We start from the raw sequence: 17,333 nt of genomic DNA, 5'->3' as shown, positions 1-17,333 counted from the left end.
TCCAAGGCGTTTAAGGACAGTGGGAAGTTGTTTTATCTAGAAAAATCATGACTGCCACAAAGACGAGGCCCAACTTGTTACAGCAACTTAGTCTTCTCTGTTTTTGCAACTTCAGACAACTGTGGGCACAGATTTATGGGCATAACTAGAAGTAGGAAACAAGGCACTGTTGAGACAGTTATTTACATAATTTGTGGCTATAGTCGCATTCTCTTGCAATTGCTTTTAAGCACCAAAGTTTGAATTACATGGTTAGTACCATATGCTGGGTCTGAGCAAAGCTTAGGAGTAATATTGTGAATTTCATATTTTAATATATTGTTTTATACCACATTAGTCCATGTTGGGATTAGCATTTTAATTTGTTCAGTGAAAGCTTGTGACTTTATTATGAGATTATTGTTTCAATTGTATTTATGGGAGTGTTCATTGTTCTGCCTAAATATTTATAATAGTGACCTTCAGATAGTTATTCTTCTAAATTTAATGTAATAATTACGCATTGTTTTTACACAGTGTTTTTTTTTAAATTAATATAAGGTTCTGTGTTGATTGCAGAGACAACGTTTTAACAGTGCAAACATTCAAGAACAACTTCCACTATGTACATTGGTATCAAATAACCCTAATTTTCATTTTACGGGAAAATGGTACTTAGAAAACTGTCAGAAGAATTACGGGTTTGTCTGCCAAAAGACTCGTGGTAAGGTTTTGTTTTGCTTTGCTTCTGTTCTCTTTTCCTACTATATTGAATTAATCTTAATTTATTTTCATCTAGAAGCAGCTTGTTATAGGTGTCTCTGGAACCAGGAGAAGAAAAGATTTCTAAGACAGTTCTACTCTGCTATTTAGACAGACTAGCTCTACAATATTTAGTAAATGAATAGCTGTGATGTAGAAGTAATTTCTGAAACAATATATTGTTATTAAATTTTCTTCCTAACTTTGAGCTTTCTGTTGCGTATCTTAGATTCAGGAATAGAGATGAAATTTCATGTGCTCTGTTATGGTAAACAGAGTTACAGCATGAAATTACAAAACAAAAGGCAAAACTGAGGGTAACTTTGATGAAAATACACCTTTTTTTTTTTTAACTTTTTTTTTTTAGTGGATGAGACTCACAATACTAGATCAGACTAGACTCTAGAAAATGTGTTTCTGTGAGCAGAGTGGATGGACTGGCCGATTGAATGGAGTTTGGCTTTTCCTTTCACGTGTCCCTAATTCTATTACCATAAAGTTCACTTGCCAGAAGCATGAAGCCTTTGCGGAGAAAACGCGTTGTTTGCTTTCCTGAAGCCACGTTCCGGCATTGCCTCTTGGAGTGGGAGCCACTGGCTGTTCCAAGGGAGCTGGGGAAGCTTTGGAGCCGCGTCCTGGGATGGCTGCAGCTCTGCCAGCGGGACGCTGCCAGAACGTGTTACCAAAATAGACCAGCAGCAAATTATTAACCCTTAGGCAAAGGGAGGGCTGTAATCTGAGCCTGTAAGGAGTGTCCTTAGGTGCTGTACTTACTGCCGGGGTGGTTTTATATTGCTCAACTTTGTGTCACCTCTTACTTCAGCCTGGGTCTAGGAGACAGTCCTGGTCTGCTGGCTGCTTAGGAGGCGAGGGAGAGGGAGTCCAGAAGTAGAATAAACAAATACAAGTTTTGGGCAGTGCTCACAGGTGGCTCTTAGTAAACCATAGCCGTATTTGACATCATTTATTATGAACTACAGTTGTGAGGGGTGCTGGAGTAATCCTGCATGTAGTGTAGGAAGAATAAATAAATGCATTTTCCTGCTGGTTTGTTCTGTTTACCTCCTGAATGTTTGTATTTTAACCCCTTCTGCTGCTTCAGACAGATGGAAAAGGCTTTACAAGGCAGGAAGGGAGCCTGCTGCCTTTGGGTGGCCAGGCTGCAGGGCACCGAGGGGACTGGGTCTGCAGTGGGTGCTCAGGACCCTCCCCGTGTTTCCCAGCTGGGTGAATGTGAGCACAGACCCCGGCCGAAGCGTGGTGGGGTTGGGGAATGCGCTGTCCCCTGGGCTGCCCACCTGCCCCATGCGCAGCAGAGCCCTCCTGGGGCTGAGGGGACCAGTCCTGCCTCCCCCATCTGACACCCGTAGCACTCACCCAAACTGTGAGTCAGGTCAGCTTGCGAATTCTGCAGAAAAATTTCCTGGTCCTTTCCCCCACTTTGCTTTTTTTTTTTTTTTTCTTTTTTTTTTTTCCCCTTCTCCTCTAATTGATGTCATTTGTGTAGCTTTTCCAGGCTGCATCAGCCCAGTGCAGGGTCAGGCAAATGCCAAATCTGTGCATGTGAACATGCAGCCAGAAGAGCCGAGAAGCAAGGAGGGGAGAAGGAAGACAGCCTCTTGCTGGCAGTAGTGAACTGCTAAATTTGCTCAGATGTCCAAACAAATGTGTCAATTTCTGGAAAGATGAGCTGGTGCTTTGGTTCTGCCATCCTGTTTGCATCTCATCTCCTCTTCTTTGAATTATTTTTTGTAGGAGACTAAAATGAAATAAACCAGCAGGAGATCTGGACTTGGCTCTGATCTCTTACAGAGTCCTGTGTTAGGACTGAGTCAGCATTTTACTGCATTTCCTGCTTTTTCTTTTTTTAAGCAGTGACACACACTGAAAATTGGAACGAAATAGAGTGCTTCAGTTAGCTCAGTTATCTTGCTTAGAAATTTTTAATTTTAAATTATTTGTGAATGACAAAGAATAAATTAATTTACTGTTTTAAGATGCTTGTTAACACTCCTCCTCTTTTAGTCATAAAGGGAACCAAGTCTAAAAACACTCCACCTTGTAGCAAAGCAACCGCTTCATTTTGTAATCACAGAGCAGTTTTACAGACAGAAGTTATGAATCCAGACTGACAAATGGGATTAAAACTGAGGCATTGCTTTACTTTAATAGTCTTGTTTAAAGAATACTGTGGGCATTCATACACATTAGCAAAGACATTTGCCTCCTGTAGAAGAGCTAGCGTGGCAGCATCAGAAATCAGACTGGGATGGAGATGGTCTCTGTCTCCTGATTTTTTTCTCCTGGGAGACTCTCTCTTTATTTCTTGAATTTAAAAAGTCTACTTCTCCCTTTCATTTTTTTTTGACGTTGCTGTGTTAGTTTATCATCAAATAGAGATTTAAGTCTCCATGCACAGAGGTTTTCTCTTTAAGTGCCAGTCGTGTGATCTTCCCTACATTGGCTCGTGGATAGTAAAGATGAGCTCAAGAAGCTCCCAAGCACTTGTACCGTGAGCCCCAGTTTGTCATCCTCTCCATTGTGACAGTACAGTTCTTTGTGAGGCCAGACTTTGTGCTGTAAACTGATCTTGGAAGTTATTAAAAATAACGGGCCAAAAAAGAAGTTATCTAAATTACATGCAAGGTATCTGGGATAAGAGCATTCTGCAGCCCACTGCTATGAGACTTTTGGGATGTGCCCAGATCCTAGATGATTTCTTACTGACCTTCAAAGATCCAATCAGTGGAACTAATTCCATCTAGGTTTTCTTTTTTTTTTTGTTATACATTGAACTAATTCACTCCTGTGATAAGTTTTGTGCTGTGATGGAATTTCAGATACTGTTCTAGTAGTCATCATTGTCTTTCTAAAGTTCACAGTGCCTTCCTGAAACCAAGGAGTTTGCAATTTTTAGATTTGTTTTTAAGGATAGTTCTGACTTTTAGGAGCTGTTCTGCTATGTTCAAGCTGTCTGTTTAAAAAAAAAAAAATTACAAATAAAATCCTTTCTTTCTGTTTGTAACAGACACATCCAGACATGTCATCAATGCATCTGAAATGTACAATGTGCCAGATACTTTAGAATATGGAAACAGAACATATAAATTAATACGTGGGAATTTTACATGGACTTCAGCTTTAAAAACCTGCATGGCAAACGGTGCAGAGTTGGTCAGCATTACAAACCAGTATCACCAAGCTTTCCTCACGGTCCTGATGAATCGGCTGGGGTACAACCACTGGATTGGACTGTTCACTTCAGATGTACGTAGTGGACTCCCTGGCTGTGAATATGGTGCTGCAAAGGAGTTTTTCCAGTAACAGGCTAATGAGCTGTGTCATTCATTTGGCAGAACGGGCTTCACTTTGAATGGTCAGATGGAGCTAGGTCTTTGTTTACGTTCTGGGAAGATGACGAGTCCCAGGCCTTTGGCAGCTGTGTTTACATGGATACCTTGGGGCACTGGAAAAGTGCTAACTGTGAACGACTTCTGCAAGGAGCAATTTGCCATGTGCCACCTAGTAAGTCAGTCAAGTTTTATATTAAATCTTTGCAGGTGCAAATGTGTGTATTGACAGTGGAAGTATATGAAAGGAAATTAATTGGTTTGAGGTTAAGCAATGATGATAGTATTATTCAAAATGGAAATAGATTTTTGGCATTTCCTTGCTGTATCTCTTATTTCTGAAACCGTTTTTCCCCATAAAATACTGGCTATCAGATCTCATATGTAAGAGAATGGAAGGAGAACTTTGATAATAGAAAAGAAACAGGAAAATTAATTACTCTCTCTTGAGTGAACACTATATTATCTGTGAAAAGTGATGATTGCTAATAACCTAGCTCGAAGGGAAATAAATTCAGTGTGCTGCAATTATCTGTGTGATAGGAGAAGGTAAGCATTTAGAGCAAAGTGAAAAATTAGAGTCATATCTTTACTGATTGCACATAAAAGATTTTGCAACTTTTTTTTTTCCTGAAGATAAGAATGTTTTCCTGTATCCTAAAGTATGTTGTGTTTCCTGCAATGCTCTGTCAATTACCTGGGCTTCATTTGAATCCGGAATTCAGGTCTGGAACTCCATTCAGTCCAGGACTGCAGTGTCTTTGGCAGCATCCAGTTCTCAAAATTGGTGGTATTCTCTGTAGGGTGCTACTGATCCCCAGAGGTTTACCTACAACTTACTGCAGCTTTTGGATCTGTTGAGAAGAAGGATGTTTTAGAATCCTTCAAGACAAAAATTATTCAATAGCATGGTTTTTTGTAGTGAAGTTAACCGATTTTTTTATTTCTTTCTCAAGTTATGTAACCATATATAGCCTGAAGTTTACTTAATTTTTAAAAATTATGCTTTGTAGCAAAGTAAGATGCATGTGAGACTGGAGGTAACGTAGCTGAATCTACAGCACTGCCAAAAAGTGATGCTGGGTATCGCCAAGTGAGCTGGTAGAGTTGCTCTGAGTCAGAGTGACTCTTTGCTACAGCATGTTGCAGGCTGGAAGGGCTGGCTGCTGCTTACTGGCAGGAGACTCTGTTCTGTGCCATGGTATTTGGCATGAAGTTGTGTTTGCGGCTTAGTGGAGAAAACCTCTGCAGCCCTTGGAAATCCCCAACCCTCTGGGAGATGCTAGGCAGGCTGGAGTGCTCTGATGCGCCCATAGTTTCATAATAACTCCCTGTGCACATCAGTATCAGTTAGATTGTCCTGATACGCTGTTGCGATCTGGCAAGGTTTTTGATCAGAAATAAAAACAGCTTTACTGTTCTAATGCAAATATATACAACCACTAGATTTTCACTTTGAAAAATAGAGGCATAACGTAATAACATACTTATTAGCATTACTCCAAAACAGCGTGTGGAATGTTACATTAATGTGTATGTTGTTGTGCCAATAAAGCTGTTCTGTTATTTCATCACAGAAAAGAAACTGACTGCCTATAAAGGTTTATGTTCAGAAAAAACTGTTCCCTGGATCAAATTCAAAAACAGTTGCTACAGCTTTTCCACAGTTGTGCAGGGCACAAGTTTTGATACTGCATATGAAGTCTGCAAAAATCAAGGTAAGTTATTTTGTAGCCACAAAATGTCATTGTGATATCTTAAAAATTATATATTCTCTGAAATGACTGAAATAATTGTGTGTGTTTTCTCTAGTTCAAGATAATGATAGTGGAGCTCATAAGCCAATTATGAAATTGGAGGCAACGTACTTCAAAAAAATGTTATTTTCCATGTCAAAAGATTGATGTCTGGAATAACACATCAAATGCGTTTCTTTCCCTTCCAACTTGTTTTAAAATCATGTGAGAACAGTTTTATATCAGCCTGAGCATTTTCATGTTAACTGCAAATTTAAGAACTTAAAACATATAACCAGATGTTTTAAGCTTTTCAATTAAAGCTCATAATACTAAGTTTTTGAAATGCAGTGTTACATTTTAACGGCATGGATTGTTTCAAAATTTGTTCTATGTTTAATCTGTAGGATCAAATCTCCTAACTATTCAAGATGAAGATGAAAATGCCTTCATTCTGGAAGAATTGCACGGTTTTGGTTATTCTGTGCAAATGGTTTGGTTGAACATCCTGCTTGTTACAGGCAGTAAGTTTTGGGTGGAAGAGGACTGCGTGTAAGAATCTGTTTTGGTTTGGTTTTTATTTGAATGCTGGTGTAACCATCTTCTAAAACACTGTTATCCTTTGAGATTTTTTCACTGCTTATTACCTGTTTATGATGTAGTAAAACCAGTCAAGCATTCTGAAATCATTATTTCTGAAAACTCAGTAGGTATGCATGTATGTGAATGCCTTTATTTTCTTAAAGATGCACTGCAGGCTGTCTTCTGTGTCAACTACATAGGATATTTTAAAATCTTGTTTTAAAAAAAAAAAGTAGTATAGTGGCCAGACAAAATACTGGCATTCTTTAATTAAATATTTATTTATGTGAGGATTAGTCTGACTGAAACAGAGATAATTATCAAAACACTACAATATTTTATAAAGATTTATAACTTCTGCCCTTAGATGAGACGATCTCCTGGTTTGATGGCTCTCCCTTAAATTTTTCTAACTGGGGCATCAGGGAGCCTGAATTTGATAATCTCAAAGGCAATTTCTGTATCAGCCTGAGGACCACAGATGGAGTCTGGCAATTATCTCCGTGCAGAGAAAAAAAGGGATTTGTGTGCAAAATGGATGCAGGTATGTGCTTCCATAAAAGAAGGGTTGTGTTCTTATAACCATGATTTTACATATTTCTTGTCACTTGCTTACTTTCTCTTAGTTTTCATTTAAATAATTATGTCCTTTGGTATTAGGAACAATACCTGTAAAAAACCCAGCCAGCCAGGGTAATCTCCTTTTGAGGAACCTGGGCAGCCGGTGCGTTATTGCTGACTGCAACAGGCTTTCTGTTGTACGGGTGAGCCATGTGCAGAGCATCAGGATGATCTCCACAGATGGAGCCCTGGAGAAAAACACAGACGTAGTCAGTAGGAACGTGGGGCTGTGAGAAAGCTGAAGCGTTTCAGGAGCCCCACCCAAACTGCCCAAGTTGCTGCTAGACCCAGTAGTTAGATTCCTCTACCGCTGCATGGTTCTGCTCATGCGTTTGCACTTTAAAAAGTGGATAAATGCTGCTGCTCATCCTTGCACAAATGTCAATTCATATATTCCACCAAATTTAAGGAATTTTAGATAACAGATTAGGTTAGGTTTAACTTGGCCAGTTGTAATCCCATTGACATGAGTGAAGTTAAACAAAGAGCAGCCTGCTCTGGTATGGTTTTAGTTAGATTGTCTTCTCAGTATCAGTTTTACCATGAGCATAAATAGTAACTTTTGTTAGCTTTATGGGTAATTTTATGACTGTTCTTGATTCTATTTCAGATACTGATGCAACAGAACCCTCTGAAAAATGTAAGTTTCTTCTGTACTTTTAATTTTTTTTTAATAAGGAGTAATAACACATTTTGAGCTGATATTTTGTGAAGTAACATTTTTCCACTGTTAAAGCTGTAATTTAAAATATGTGACATAAGGAGTAATAATGTGTTTTCCATAAAACATCTATATGTAGATATTTAGAATTATATATAATTATAGCTATATTTGCTTAATATTAATTTCTGTCCTTCTCTTTCAGCATCATACCATGGGCTTGTAGCTCTGGCTGTTCTCGTGACATTGGTGATGCTGGCTGCCATTTCCCTTTTTCTGTGGTGCCTCTACAAACAGAATAACCGACTCTTCCACAGGATACTGTGGGTCAGAAATGCCTATTTGCCACAGATTAATGCTGACGTTCCAGCTTTGGAAGAGAGCATCCTCATTTCTGAGTTTGAAAGAAATGACAGCAATTAATTGATCAGAAGTAGCAAATGGTCACGTCTTCCATGTGAAACTCCACAATCTACAGTGGTTTTCTCCTTCTCAGGAGTCTCCTGTGGTACCCATATCCAGAGAAACCCTCGCAGCCATCAGTATGAATGCCGTAGGGGCTTCCTACTTTGGAGAGCTTTTGCCTTGTGGCAGGATGAGGTGAGGGTGCAAGGCAGAACCATGGAGAAATTGGCTGCTTTGGGACAAGCCAGGAACTGAAAATACTCCCACACCATAAACCTCCAGCTGCTCACATGGAGCTGTCGTGACTGAAGCCCCAGAGCAGTGGGGATTTTCATGCAGCTTTTTCCTTCGGGAATGTTTGGGCTTTTATGTTTTGTTTTTATACGTTGCAGAATCTACTAATGAGCCAGCATTAAAATTTGCCCTTGAATTTAGGAACTCTGAAACATATTCCAAGGATTATGGGGTAGATTTTTTTTCTTAATAGCTATTCCTTCTGCAAAACGAGCAGTTATTTCTCAGACAGTGGATTCTTGTCAGGTGGATTTCCAAGCTTGCAGAGATGAAGTAACTTTTGACTTGAAAGTGCCAGAGTTTGGTAGTTTGGCCCGAGATGCCTAGTTCATGTTATAAAATAAATCAGTCTAGAGATATAATGACACATGGACTTTGTCATCCTGAAGTCAATATATTCATTTGAGATGCGTCCAGAATCCAGTTAAAGATTTCGCTGTGAGATGTCTCACCTAGTTTATTTCAGAAATTTAATTCCATCAACCTATTGTAAAGACATCTTTGGGCAATATCTCTTTGAAGAAAAAAACTGTTACAAATCTTTCTGAAGTTAAGGTGATAAATTGCTTTACTGTTCACCTACAGTACTTCTGCAAGCAGTATTCATGTATGCTCTTCTGAGACCCGGCTCTCAAAAGCTAAGGACAGTACATGCGGGAGCCACATTGCTGTTCCCAAAAGGTGCTATAGACCTATAACCCCATGTAGCAAACCCTCAGAAGGACACACTTCACTTCCTAAGGTGCTAATGAAGGAGATACATTTTACTGACAAGTTGGTCTGCAGGCTGATGGTTGTGAAGGACCCAGCTCAGGTCTCTGCACTACCTCAGTTACCATGGCCCAGGACAGCAACACTTACTCTCTGTGGTCCCACCACCCTAACCCGTCCTCCAGCCATGTCTTTGAAAATACCTGGAAGATTTTCAGGGATTTTTTTTTTTTTTTTTTAATCACAGTGTTGAAAAACAAATGGTTAGTCATGATGAGTTCCTTCAGAATGGATTTACTGTGCCTTCACTAGTCTCTAAAAGCTGCTGCAAAGGGCTGCGTTTGTTGTTGGGTTTGTTGGTTTGTTTGTTTCAAGATGACTCATTCTAACAATTTTGCAAGAGCCCTAAGATGGAGGTACATTCCTCAGGATTAAGCAAGCAGCTAAGGCCAACTGAAATGTTTTTACATTGTATTTGTGCACATGCACAGGAATGTATTACTCCCTCTCAGTTAGATTTCACATGGCCAATTCTAGAAACATTGCAAAAACTGCCCATTCCTGTCATAATTATGTATAGGGTTATTTTTAAAAAATTATTTAGTACCTAGAATATTTCTGTGCTGGTTTACGGAACTGTTCAAAAATGTTGTCAAAGAGACTGCAGATGGTTTTGATCCCAATATAATTTCCAGCTTACTGTTTTTGATGATTTCTGTGGGTGTTCTTAATCTGATTTTTTCCATCATATAAATAGCTTTTCTCTGTATATTTTGTCTAATGGTTTGACCATATATATTAGTCTTCGGTAAAGTTTTAAAAGTCTGGTTTTAGTCCTCTTGATTTATCTATGAGACTGGTTTTATGTGAAGTCCACTATTAGAGTTTGTGGACTGCAACTTTTGAATACAGTTGCCAGATAATCTGCTGGTTTTATGTATGGACTGTGATAGCTTCTTTACTACCAAAAAAAAAAGAAAAAAGGTTGTGACCATGTCTCCCTTCCCCATGAGAATTTCACCCATTTAAACTACAGTTGGAGGAACTTAAACCAGCAAATCCTCTTCATCACATTCACTGACAAGTGTGTAATTGCTGCCTTCTTACTGCAAGTGTCGTGGCTTGCAGGATGTTTTTTCTTTGTGAGAGTAAGCTGCGTCATCTTGAGGGTTTGTATTTGTCGGGGTGCAGTGCTGTTACGTAGTTATGCAGACTCTTGTCAGATTTTGATGTGGTCAATGAGGGTGTCTGGTTTTTTTTACAAAACTTGACATAGGCTTTTAATCAATTTTCCTTGAGATATGTTGTAATCATTTAAATATATGTGAAGGGCAGTAGTATAAAAAATAACCCTAACCTCAAAATAGTGATTATTGATTAACATTGACTCTGATGTAGATGATCTTCCATTAAGGGAAAAATATTTCAAATAGGGTTTCCTTCATACTTTGAAATTATTTTGAGGGAACAGACCCTTCAATTTATTTTTAAATTTTTCATCATTTAACTTTTATAATTGCAGGTATTATTCACTCAAGAATGTAATGATTGCTTTCTAGTCCTTGTTCTGGATTTTATTACTGTAGCTTTTGTTTGTTTTCCCTTAACCAGAGGTCTCCTGTACTATTCCTGATCAGAGTGTGTGGTGACTATGTTTTTACTGCTGACCTTGATGATACTGGCAGCGAGATTCACTGTATTATTTCAACTGGAAAATTAAAGTGTGAATAATAATTTTCTGTGCTGCAATTTTTCTTGAATCTTTCTGCAGCTTGCTTTAGCTGCCAGGCTTCAGTGTCTTGTAAGAGCAGTTCTCAGGCTTTGTACTGGGTCATCCTGGTAGGAGAAGGGCAGCTTGCACCACACTCCTTTCTGGCTACATGGCTGGACCCAGACCTGTGCGCTGGAGATGGTCTCCACATATGTGGTAGCCCCAATGTCTCCCAGGACATGGATGAGGATGCCCCAGCACATGTGTGCAGGAGGTGCTGGGAGGAGGAAGGAGCCACAGCATCGTTGGGGAGGATGATGGATGGGGGCATGGTGCTGATGCACAGATATTCTTCCAGCCCATTGCTTGCAGCCTTGGGAGCTGGGGCCACCAGGGATGAGTGATGGGCTGAGGAATTTTCCTGCTGGATTGCAGAGGCTGCATTGTGTGGGAGCCTTTTCGTTTCTGCCACAAACGAGGTGGAGAAACATGGACTGCAGCACAGTAGCTTCCATGGGTAGCACTGAAGTGCTACCATGTCCAAGCATGGGGTTCACCAGAGCCCGAGCACGCAAATGAATGTTGTGTTTTCCTCTGCTGTGCCAGCTTCTTTGAATGTGTTTACTGAAAGAGAAGGATGAGATGTTTTCATATCACTCCCTTGCTGGGGGATGGATGGGAACCCCCTTCCAGAGATAGATATATTCAGGCCAACATACGACAAACCTTGTCTACCAGATACTAGGGTTTGGGAAAAAAAAAATCCATGTGCTTATTTTTGCAGGCTCCATTCCAGGATAAAATTTACCTCCTGGTCCCTTTAGCAGTTCTTACAGCATGTCTCTGAGGGAAAGAGATGCCTGATGCAGCTGTCACATCGCAGCTGGATGGAAGTCTGCAATGGGAACATACGTATGCTGGAGGTGTCCCACACGACCAGGTAGAGCACAGGGTTGTGGCACAAGGCTGTTAAGTGGGCAGTGTGGCTCCTAAGCAAAGCCCTTTCCAGCTGTGCCTCTCCTGAGTGTGGTGCTGCCCTTCCTTGCACAGGAATCCTCCTTCCTTCTCCTCTCCTCGCTTCCCCTGCCTTCGCATGCACACACACACTTTTGTGGCTGGGTCATGAGGAGAGAGAAGCTGTGGGGCTGCTTGAAATCTGTGCAGTACAGCCTGGAGGGAGTGTAGGGAAAAAGTAGGTTTCTGCAGGCTCTGCGAGACTTGACCAGCTCTGGTTCCCAGGGCACCATCGCACAAATTCCTGTTTAATTTAGCCCCCTGCTTTTTTTCTTCCATCCTGTTGCCCCTCCCTTCAGTGTAGTAACAGGCATCCTCAGTGTCTTGCAGTAATGAACCCACTGTAGTGAAATTTGTGGCATACCCTTCCTTCAGGGCATTTATATGTAAGCAGAATTTTTTTGGTTAAAAGCTAAATTGCACACATTCAGCAACTGGGCTCTAAATCCTCACTTAAAAAAAAAAAAAAAAAGATAAATTCCTCTTCTTGAGCTATAATAATAATTCCTTTGGTAATCAGTGGAATGTTGATTTTAAACCCCTGCCAGCTAGCACTGATCTCTTACAATCTGATGCAACCCTCGTGTAAGTCACCATAAGGAGGAAATTCGCAGGTGTGACGCTGTTCTGAGATGGTAGGAATTGAGGTTGTTCTTGAGGCTTGGAAACACGGTCAGGCTCGGTTTGGCCGGTAGATGGTAGTGGTACACACAGAGCAGACAAAAATAGCTGTGCAAGGGAAAAAAGCAGAGCGATCTGCTCCGGATCCTTTAGATGTTGAATTAAATGAGCAGCTTGCAGGACTGCAAATATTCGTGTCTGTTCCTAGCCATGGCTGCAACTTTACAAAGCTATGTTAAGACAGCTTTCCAAGTCCCAGTGTTGATTCTCAAGAACTTTAATGGGATGCATGGAAATGCTTAGAATGGGATAATGCAAATCCTTATGTTGGTCTGTGGGTTTTTCTTTTGTTTGGTGAGTAATGGGAAAATCCACTTGGGTTCCTGAGTATTAAATAAGTAAGTAGATATATCTTTGTGATATGTTTTGGTTCTGATCTCTTTGATGGAAATGTAATTCACTGAAAATGCTCCAGCCAGGTCTCTTTACTGTAAATGGATTTGTTTTAATGGTTTATTTCTTGACTGTATCAATGCAGCCATTTACTTAATTTACACGGGAAAAGGAAAAATAAGACCTAGAAATGAAAATTATTAGACATCCGTTGCAAAAGTAATCATTCCACCGCACTGTTAAAAGCAGATTTATTTTCTCCTTCTCTCAATTTATTCTGCAAGTTGCTTAGAGCGTAAGACTTGCTGATCCCTTTCTATATCCATTATTTTTATGCAGGATGACTGTGATTTGGATTCTGATCCTAGAAACTGAACCATAAAACAGAAAGAGCATTGAGAATCGTTTTGTAATAAAGCCTCACTTCAAAGTCTTAGTTTTTATAATCTTGTTTCCTTATACTGCAGCTCTTCTTAACTTTCCCAGTCCGCCTGTGACGAAGCAGCTGCAGTTGTCTAAGGCAGTGTCCTACACCGCGGTAATTTGTAATAATTTATAACCACTACAGGGATTCTCAACTGTGATCGTTTCTGAAAGTGCACAGCTAGAAAATAGCAAAACTGCTTCTACTACCATTTCCTTTCTTCCTGATGCTATTTTTGTTCGTTGGCTTGTTGCTATTGTAACAAATCCTACTCTTTTCTTAACCTCAGCCTACAGACTAAATTTCCTCTGCGGTTCTCAGAAATAAATGCTTCAAAACATAGTTTTAGTGAGAAAAAGCTAAACTTGTAGATACGAGATGAATCTTGAAATACGCAGTGGGCTAGAAGTTACTCCCCTCTGCATGCTAGCACAGGCAAACAAGGGAAAGACTTTCTCTGAATCACGCATGTAAAGGCCTAACAAATGATCTGCTTTCCATGGAGGCGGCCAGCCTGCAGGTAATGGTGGCAGTCACTGGGAGCTTGGAGGCCATCTGCCACCACTGGGCTGACTGGTAGAACGAAATAGCTGAGGCAATGTCTCAGACCATACATTGGAAAAACAAAACTATCCCTGTAGCTTTTCAGTGTTTTTTATAGATGGATATTCATCTTAAAAAAAATTAAAAGTTTTCATTTATGCTGTACAAAAAATCTTCTGTATTTTTTATTTTCTTTTTTTAGTGAATACTGGATACTATCCCATCAAGTACGTTCCTCTTGTGAAGCTATTTATTCAGGTAATTTGTTCTAAAGCATGACCGTAGACCTTTGAACCCAGTGACAACCTGATTAATTCTGCTCTGCCACTTCTTCTTGCCATAAACTCTGTTTGCATTGTAGGTGAGAAGCCGCTGGAAGCCAAAAGCAAGCTTGCACGGAGTTGATAAAAGACAAACTCTACCTCATCAGCAGCTCTGGGCTGCGTGGCTTCACAGACGCTGGATTCAGGACTCCATCCCAGAGCTTGATGCTTCCAGGTTCATTCAGGTATGCAAGCAGAATCCCTAACGTTGCACACGGATAATGAGCTGGTGTACATAAACTTTTAAGATAAAGTAAAAGTATATTCTGTGTCATGTAAGGCTTCATTTGTTATGCTTCTAGCACAGGTTATGCATAATTCTGCTGTATCTGTGCTAGTTTCTTTTGGAGAGTTTCCCCTGATGCTAACAGGCTTACCTATTACAGATCTGAAATCTGACACCTACCTAAACGCTTCAATGACCTAGACATTATATTTTCTGGTATTTAATATTCAAGAATATCAGAAGGATTATTTCTGAAAAGGTGAGAAGATGAGAAGGTGTGGCTCAGCTGCTTTTACAGGTTGCTTGCCTGCTTGCTCTGATGTAGCCCAAAGCAAACCCTCATGGAAAGATGACAGGAAGAGCTGATCATTGGTGGAAGTAAAAGTATAATGAGAACAGGGATCAGTTATTCCTACTACTTGGGAAGACTGGAACGAGAAGTAACTGACTAAACCACAGCAGGAGGTATGTGATAGATAACAATAAGCCGAACAATAAGCAGCCAACAGAAGTGGTAGGATCCCTTTCAATGGCAGTTTGCACCGTTAAATTGGATAACTGTGGTTTAGAAAGAAACAAATCAATCCACCACTGCTGCTGGAGAGTAGATTCATAACACTGCTGGATGGCCCTTTCAGCTCAGTTTGGGTAAAAACGAGTAAGCCTGACTTGAAAATATTGGTGTGTATGTGTTTGTGGGACTGCTGATGCATCTAGCCCAAACTTTCTGACCCATGCAAGTGTTCAACAGCCAGAATTTAGAATCTCTGTGGACACAAATTCCATAAAACTGGGGTATGGGAAACACTTTTGGTTAATTTTATGGTCTGCCTCGGGATAGAAAGAGCCAGTTCTGAAATGAGTAAAGCTGAATCATCCAATTCATCTACACAGCAGCCAGTGGGACACAGGCACCCAACCTGCCCTGGGCACCTAAACCCACGTCCAGGGTAAAGGAAATTAATGGCCTAATTAAGTGAAAGCCCAGAATCACTACATGAAGAGAACAACAACAAAAAAGGATATATGCAAAAAATAAACCTCTATTTTGGCTTTTGTTTCTTTTACTCTCTTTGGGTTTGTTTTTGTTTTCCCCCAGAGAAGACAGACACAAACAATGTGATGCCTGATGATCTATTTATTTGGGTTCTAGGTTGAAGGTGTCTCTGTGATGTACTTTTGAGTGATCTCGTTGCCTCAGCAGGTCTGGAGCTGGGTCCCAAGTGGGGACAGCCTGCTGGGAGAAGCAGCAGCCCTCACTTCTGTGCAGGAGGCAGCAGCGTCCCAGGCTCTCCTTTCTTCCTCTGTGGTAATGTGGTAGTGGAAACAGCAGTTTCCTGCACAGCAACTGCCCAGTTTGAAGTACTGAGATACCACTGACTTACAGGGCAGCTTCTGGCAGACTTACACGTACCTGTTCCTAGCTCCATGTGGGTCGTGAGGAGTGTACCTGTGGCCAAATCTGGATCTAGATTTGCGTAGACTGTAAGGCTGATGACATTCAAAGCAAAACCGCAAGTTCTGAGAAAGGGCAGGAACAGTTGACACCAGTTCTACCAGTATCATAAAATCATTAAAAATTTCATTTTAAAAATTGGATGCATTTAATGCATTTGGATAACAACACAAAAAAAAAAAAGAAGCAAATTAATTCTGTTGTGATCATTTTCCAGCGTTTCTGTAAATGGTATTTAAACAGAGTCCTAACACAGCTAGGAGGTTTTCTGTCTCCCTCTGGAGACAGAGGAACATTAATGGGACACTGAAAAAAGCTGGACCCCCAGAAAGCCCACATTGGAGTGTGTTCCCAAATACAAGGACACGCAAAACAGATGCAAGATTTAACCTAAGGTCCATGGTGCTATGTCAGTGCTAGTGTTTATTAGTTTTATGATTGCATTTTAAAGCAGTGGTTCTTTTGATCCATACTAACTGCTGGTCAGGGAAAGAAAAATAAAGCTTACATAGAAAATAACAAATTTTTCTGGCTGGGGGCCAAAACTTCACAAGAGAATACTGAAGCCTAATATGTTTTGTTTGATGTCTTTGTTTCTGATAGATGTTGACTGAATTCAGGAGGATGATGGCACTTTGAACAAAACCAGCTGGGGAAGTCAGTTTGCTAATTATTAACCCTCTAGGGAAGAGACTGAATTGGAAATGTACGTATGAAACATTCTGGGAAAATATAAAAATTAACGTAGATCTCTTTGAAAAAGACATACTTACACTGGCTTGTATTTTTAGCAGAAAGGGAGGAGACAATTTGTGATATATGACTGAATTCCTCAAGAGGGATAACAATTCAGTCTTAGACTCGTTTTCTCCCTGTAGTACGCTTCAGCAGCCCTGAGGTTGAAATAAGTTTAACATTAAGGAATGATTTTAGGGAATTAATACAAGTTATACATTTATTGTGATATAAATCATAGAGGGGGAAAAAAAACTGCTGTCAGCCTCTTGACCACTGTGCAGTAATGAAAGGAGGATTTTCAAAGCTGTAGAGAAGAGAAGCATCAAACTGCATACTGTGCCTTAGAAAATAGTATTCTATAGCTACTGTGATAAATGTTCAGATACCTAATGCAAAAATGTAAGTAATGAAAAGGGAAAAAAAAAAAGCCTAATTAATAGTCTTTGGGCAGTAGGCTCTACTGTGACATATTTACATCTTGCTCTACCTTAATGCTCTAATCCTACCATTACAACCTGACTAGAGGGGTGGCTATACAGTATGTGCAGGTATTTTTCCCTGATTTCAGGTGTTTTAGGGATAGACAAAAGGAAGAGTTAAATATGGGCAGTAACTTGTGGTCAGTTTAGCTATAATTATAGCATTAAATTGAAGCAGAAAGAAAAGACATTAAAGGAAAAAATATCCTGGTACAAAAAAAAAAAACTATGATGGAGGAAGAAAAGAAACTTAAGAAGAGCTTTTACCATTTGCTTAACATTGGAGCTCTTTTCCTGCTTGATA

The 17,333-nt window shown here is 40.0% G+C and overlaps 1 protein-coding gene across 2 annotated transcripts in view; it reads left to right on the top strand.

Annotated features, from left to right (window-relative positions):
* PLA2R1 (phospholipase A2 receptor 1) overlaps positions 1 to 10,835 on the top strand; it is a 41,225-nt gene extending 30,390 nt beyond the window's left edge. The window contains exons 23-30 of one of the 2 annotated variants that reach the window (XM_086751151.1): positions 559 to 703; positions 3,770 to 4,008; positions 4,098 to 4,266; positions 5,669 to 5,809; positions 6,235 to 6,351; positions 6,777 to 6,953; positions 7,641 to 7,670; positions 7,897 to 10,835. In XM_086751151.1, the coding sequence (XP_086607277.1) occupies positions 559 to 703; positions 3,770 to 4,008; positions 4,098 to 4,266; positions 5,669 to 5,809; positions 6,235 to 6,351; positions 6,777 to 6,953; positions 7,641 to 7,670; positions 7,897 to 8,114 (1,236 nt within the window). In that variant the 3' untranslated portion in view covers positions 8,115 to 10,835. Of the gene's footprint in view, positions 1 to 558; positions 704 to 3,769; positions 4,009 to 4,097; positions 4,267 to 5,668; positions 5,810 to 6,234; positions 6,352 to 6,755; positions 6,954 to 7,640; positions 7,671 to 7,896 lie in introns of those variants that run through there. The other variant, XM_086751152.1, reaches the window with a different exon arrangement.
* The last annotated feature ends 6,498 nt before the right edge of the window (positions 10,836 to 17,333 follow it).

This window comes from Chlamydotis macqueenii, chromosome 6 (assembly GCF_036417535.1).
Source record: "Chlamydotis macqueenii isolate bChlMac1 chromosome 6, bChlMac1.mat, whole genome shotgun sequence".
Lineage (NCBI taxonomy): Eukaryota > Metazoa > Chordata > Aves > Otidiformes > Otididae > Chlamydotis > Chlamydotis macqueenii.
This window is presented reverse-complemented; position numbering and strand designations above follow the sequence as displayed.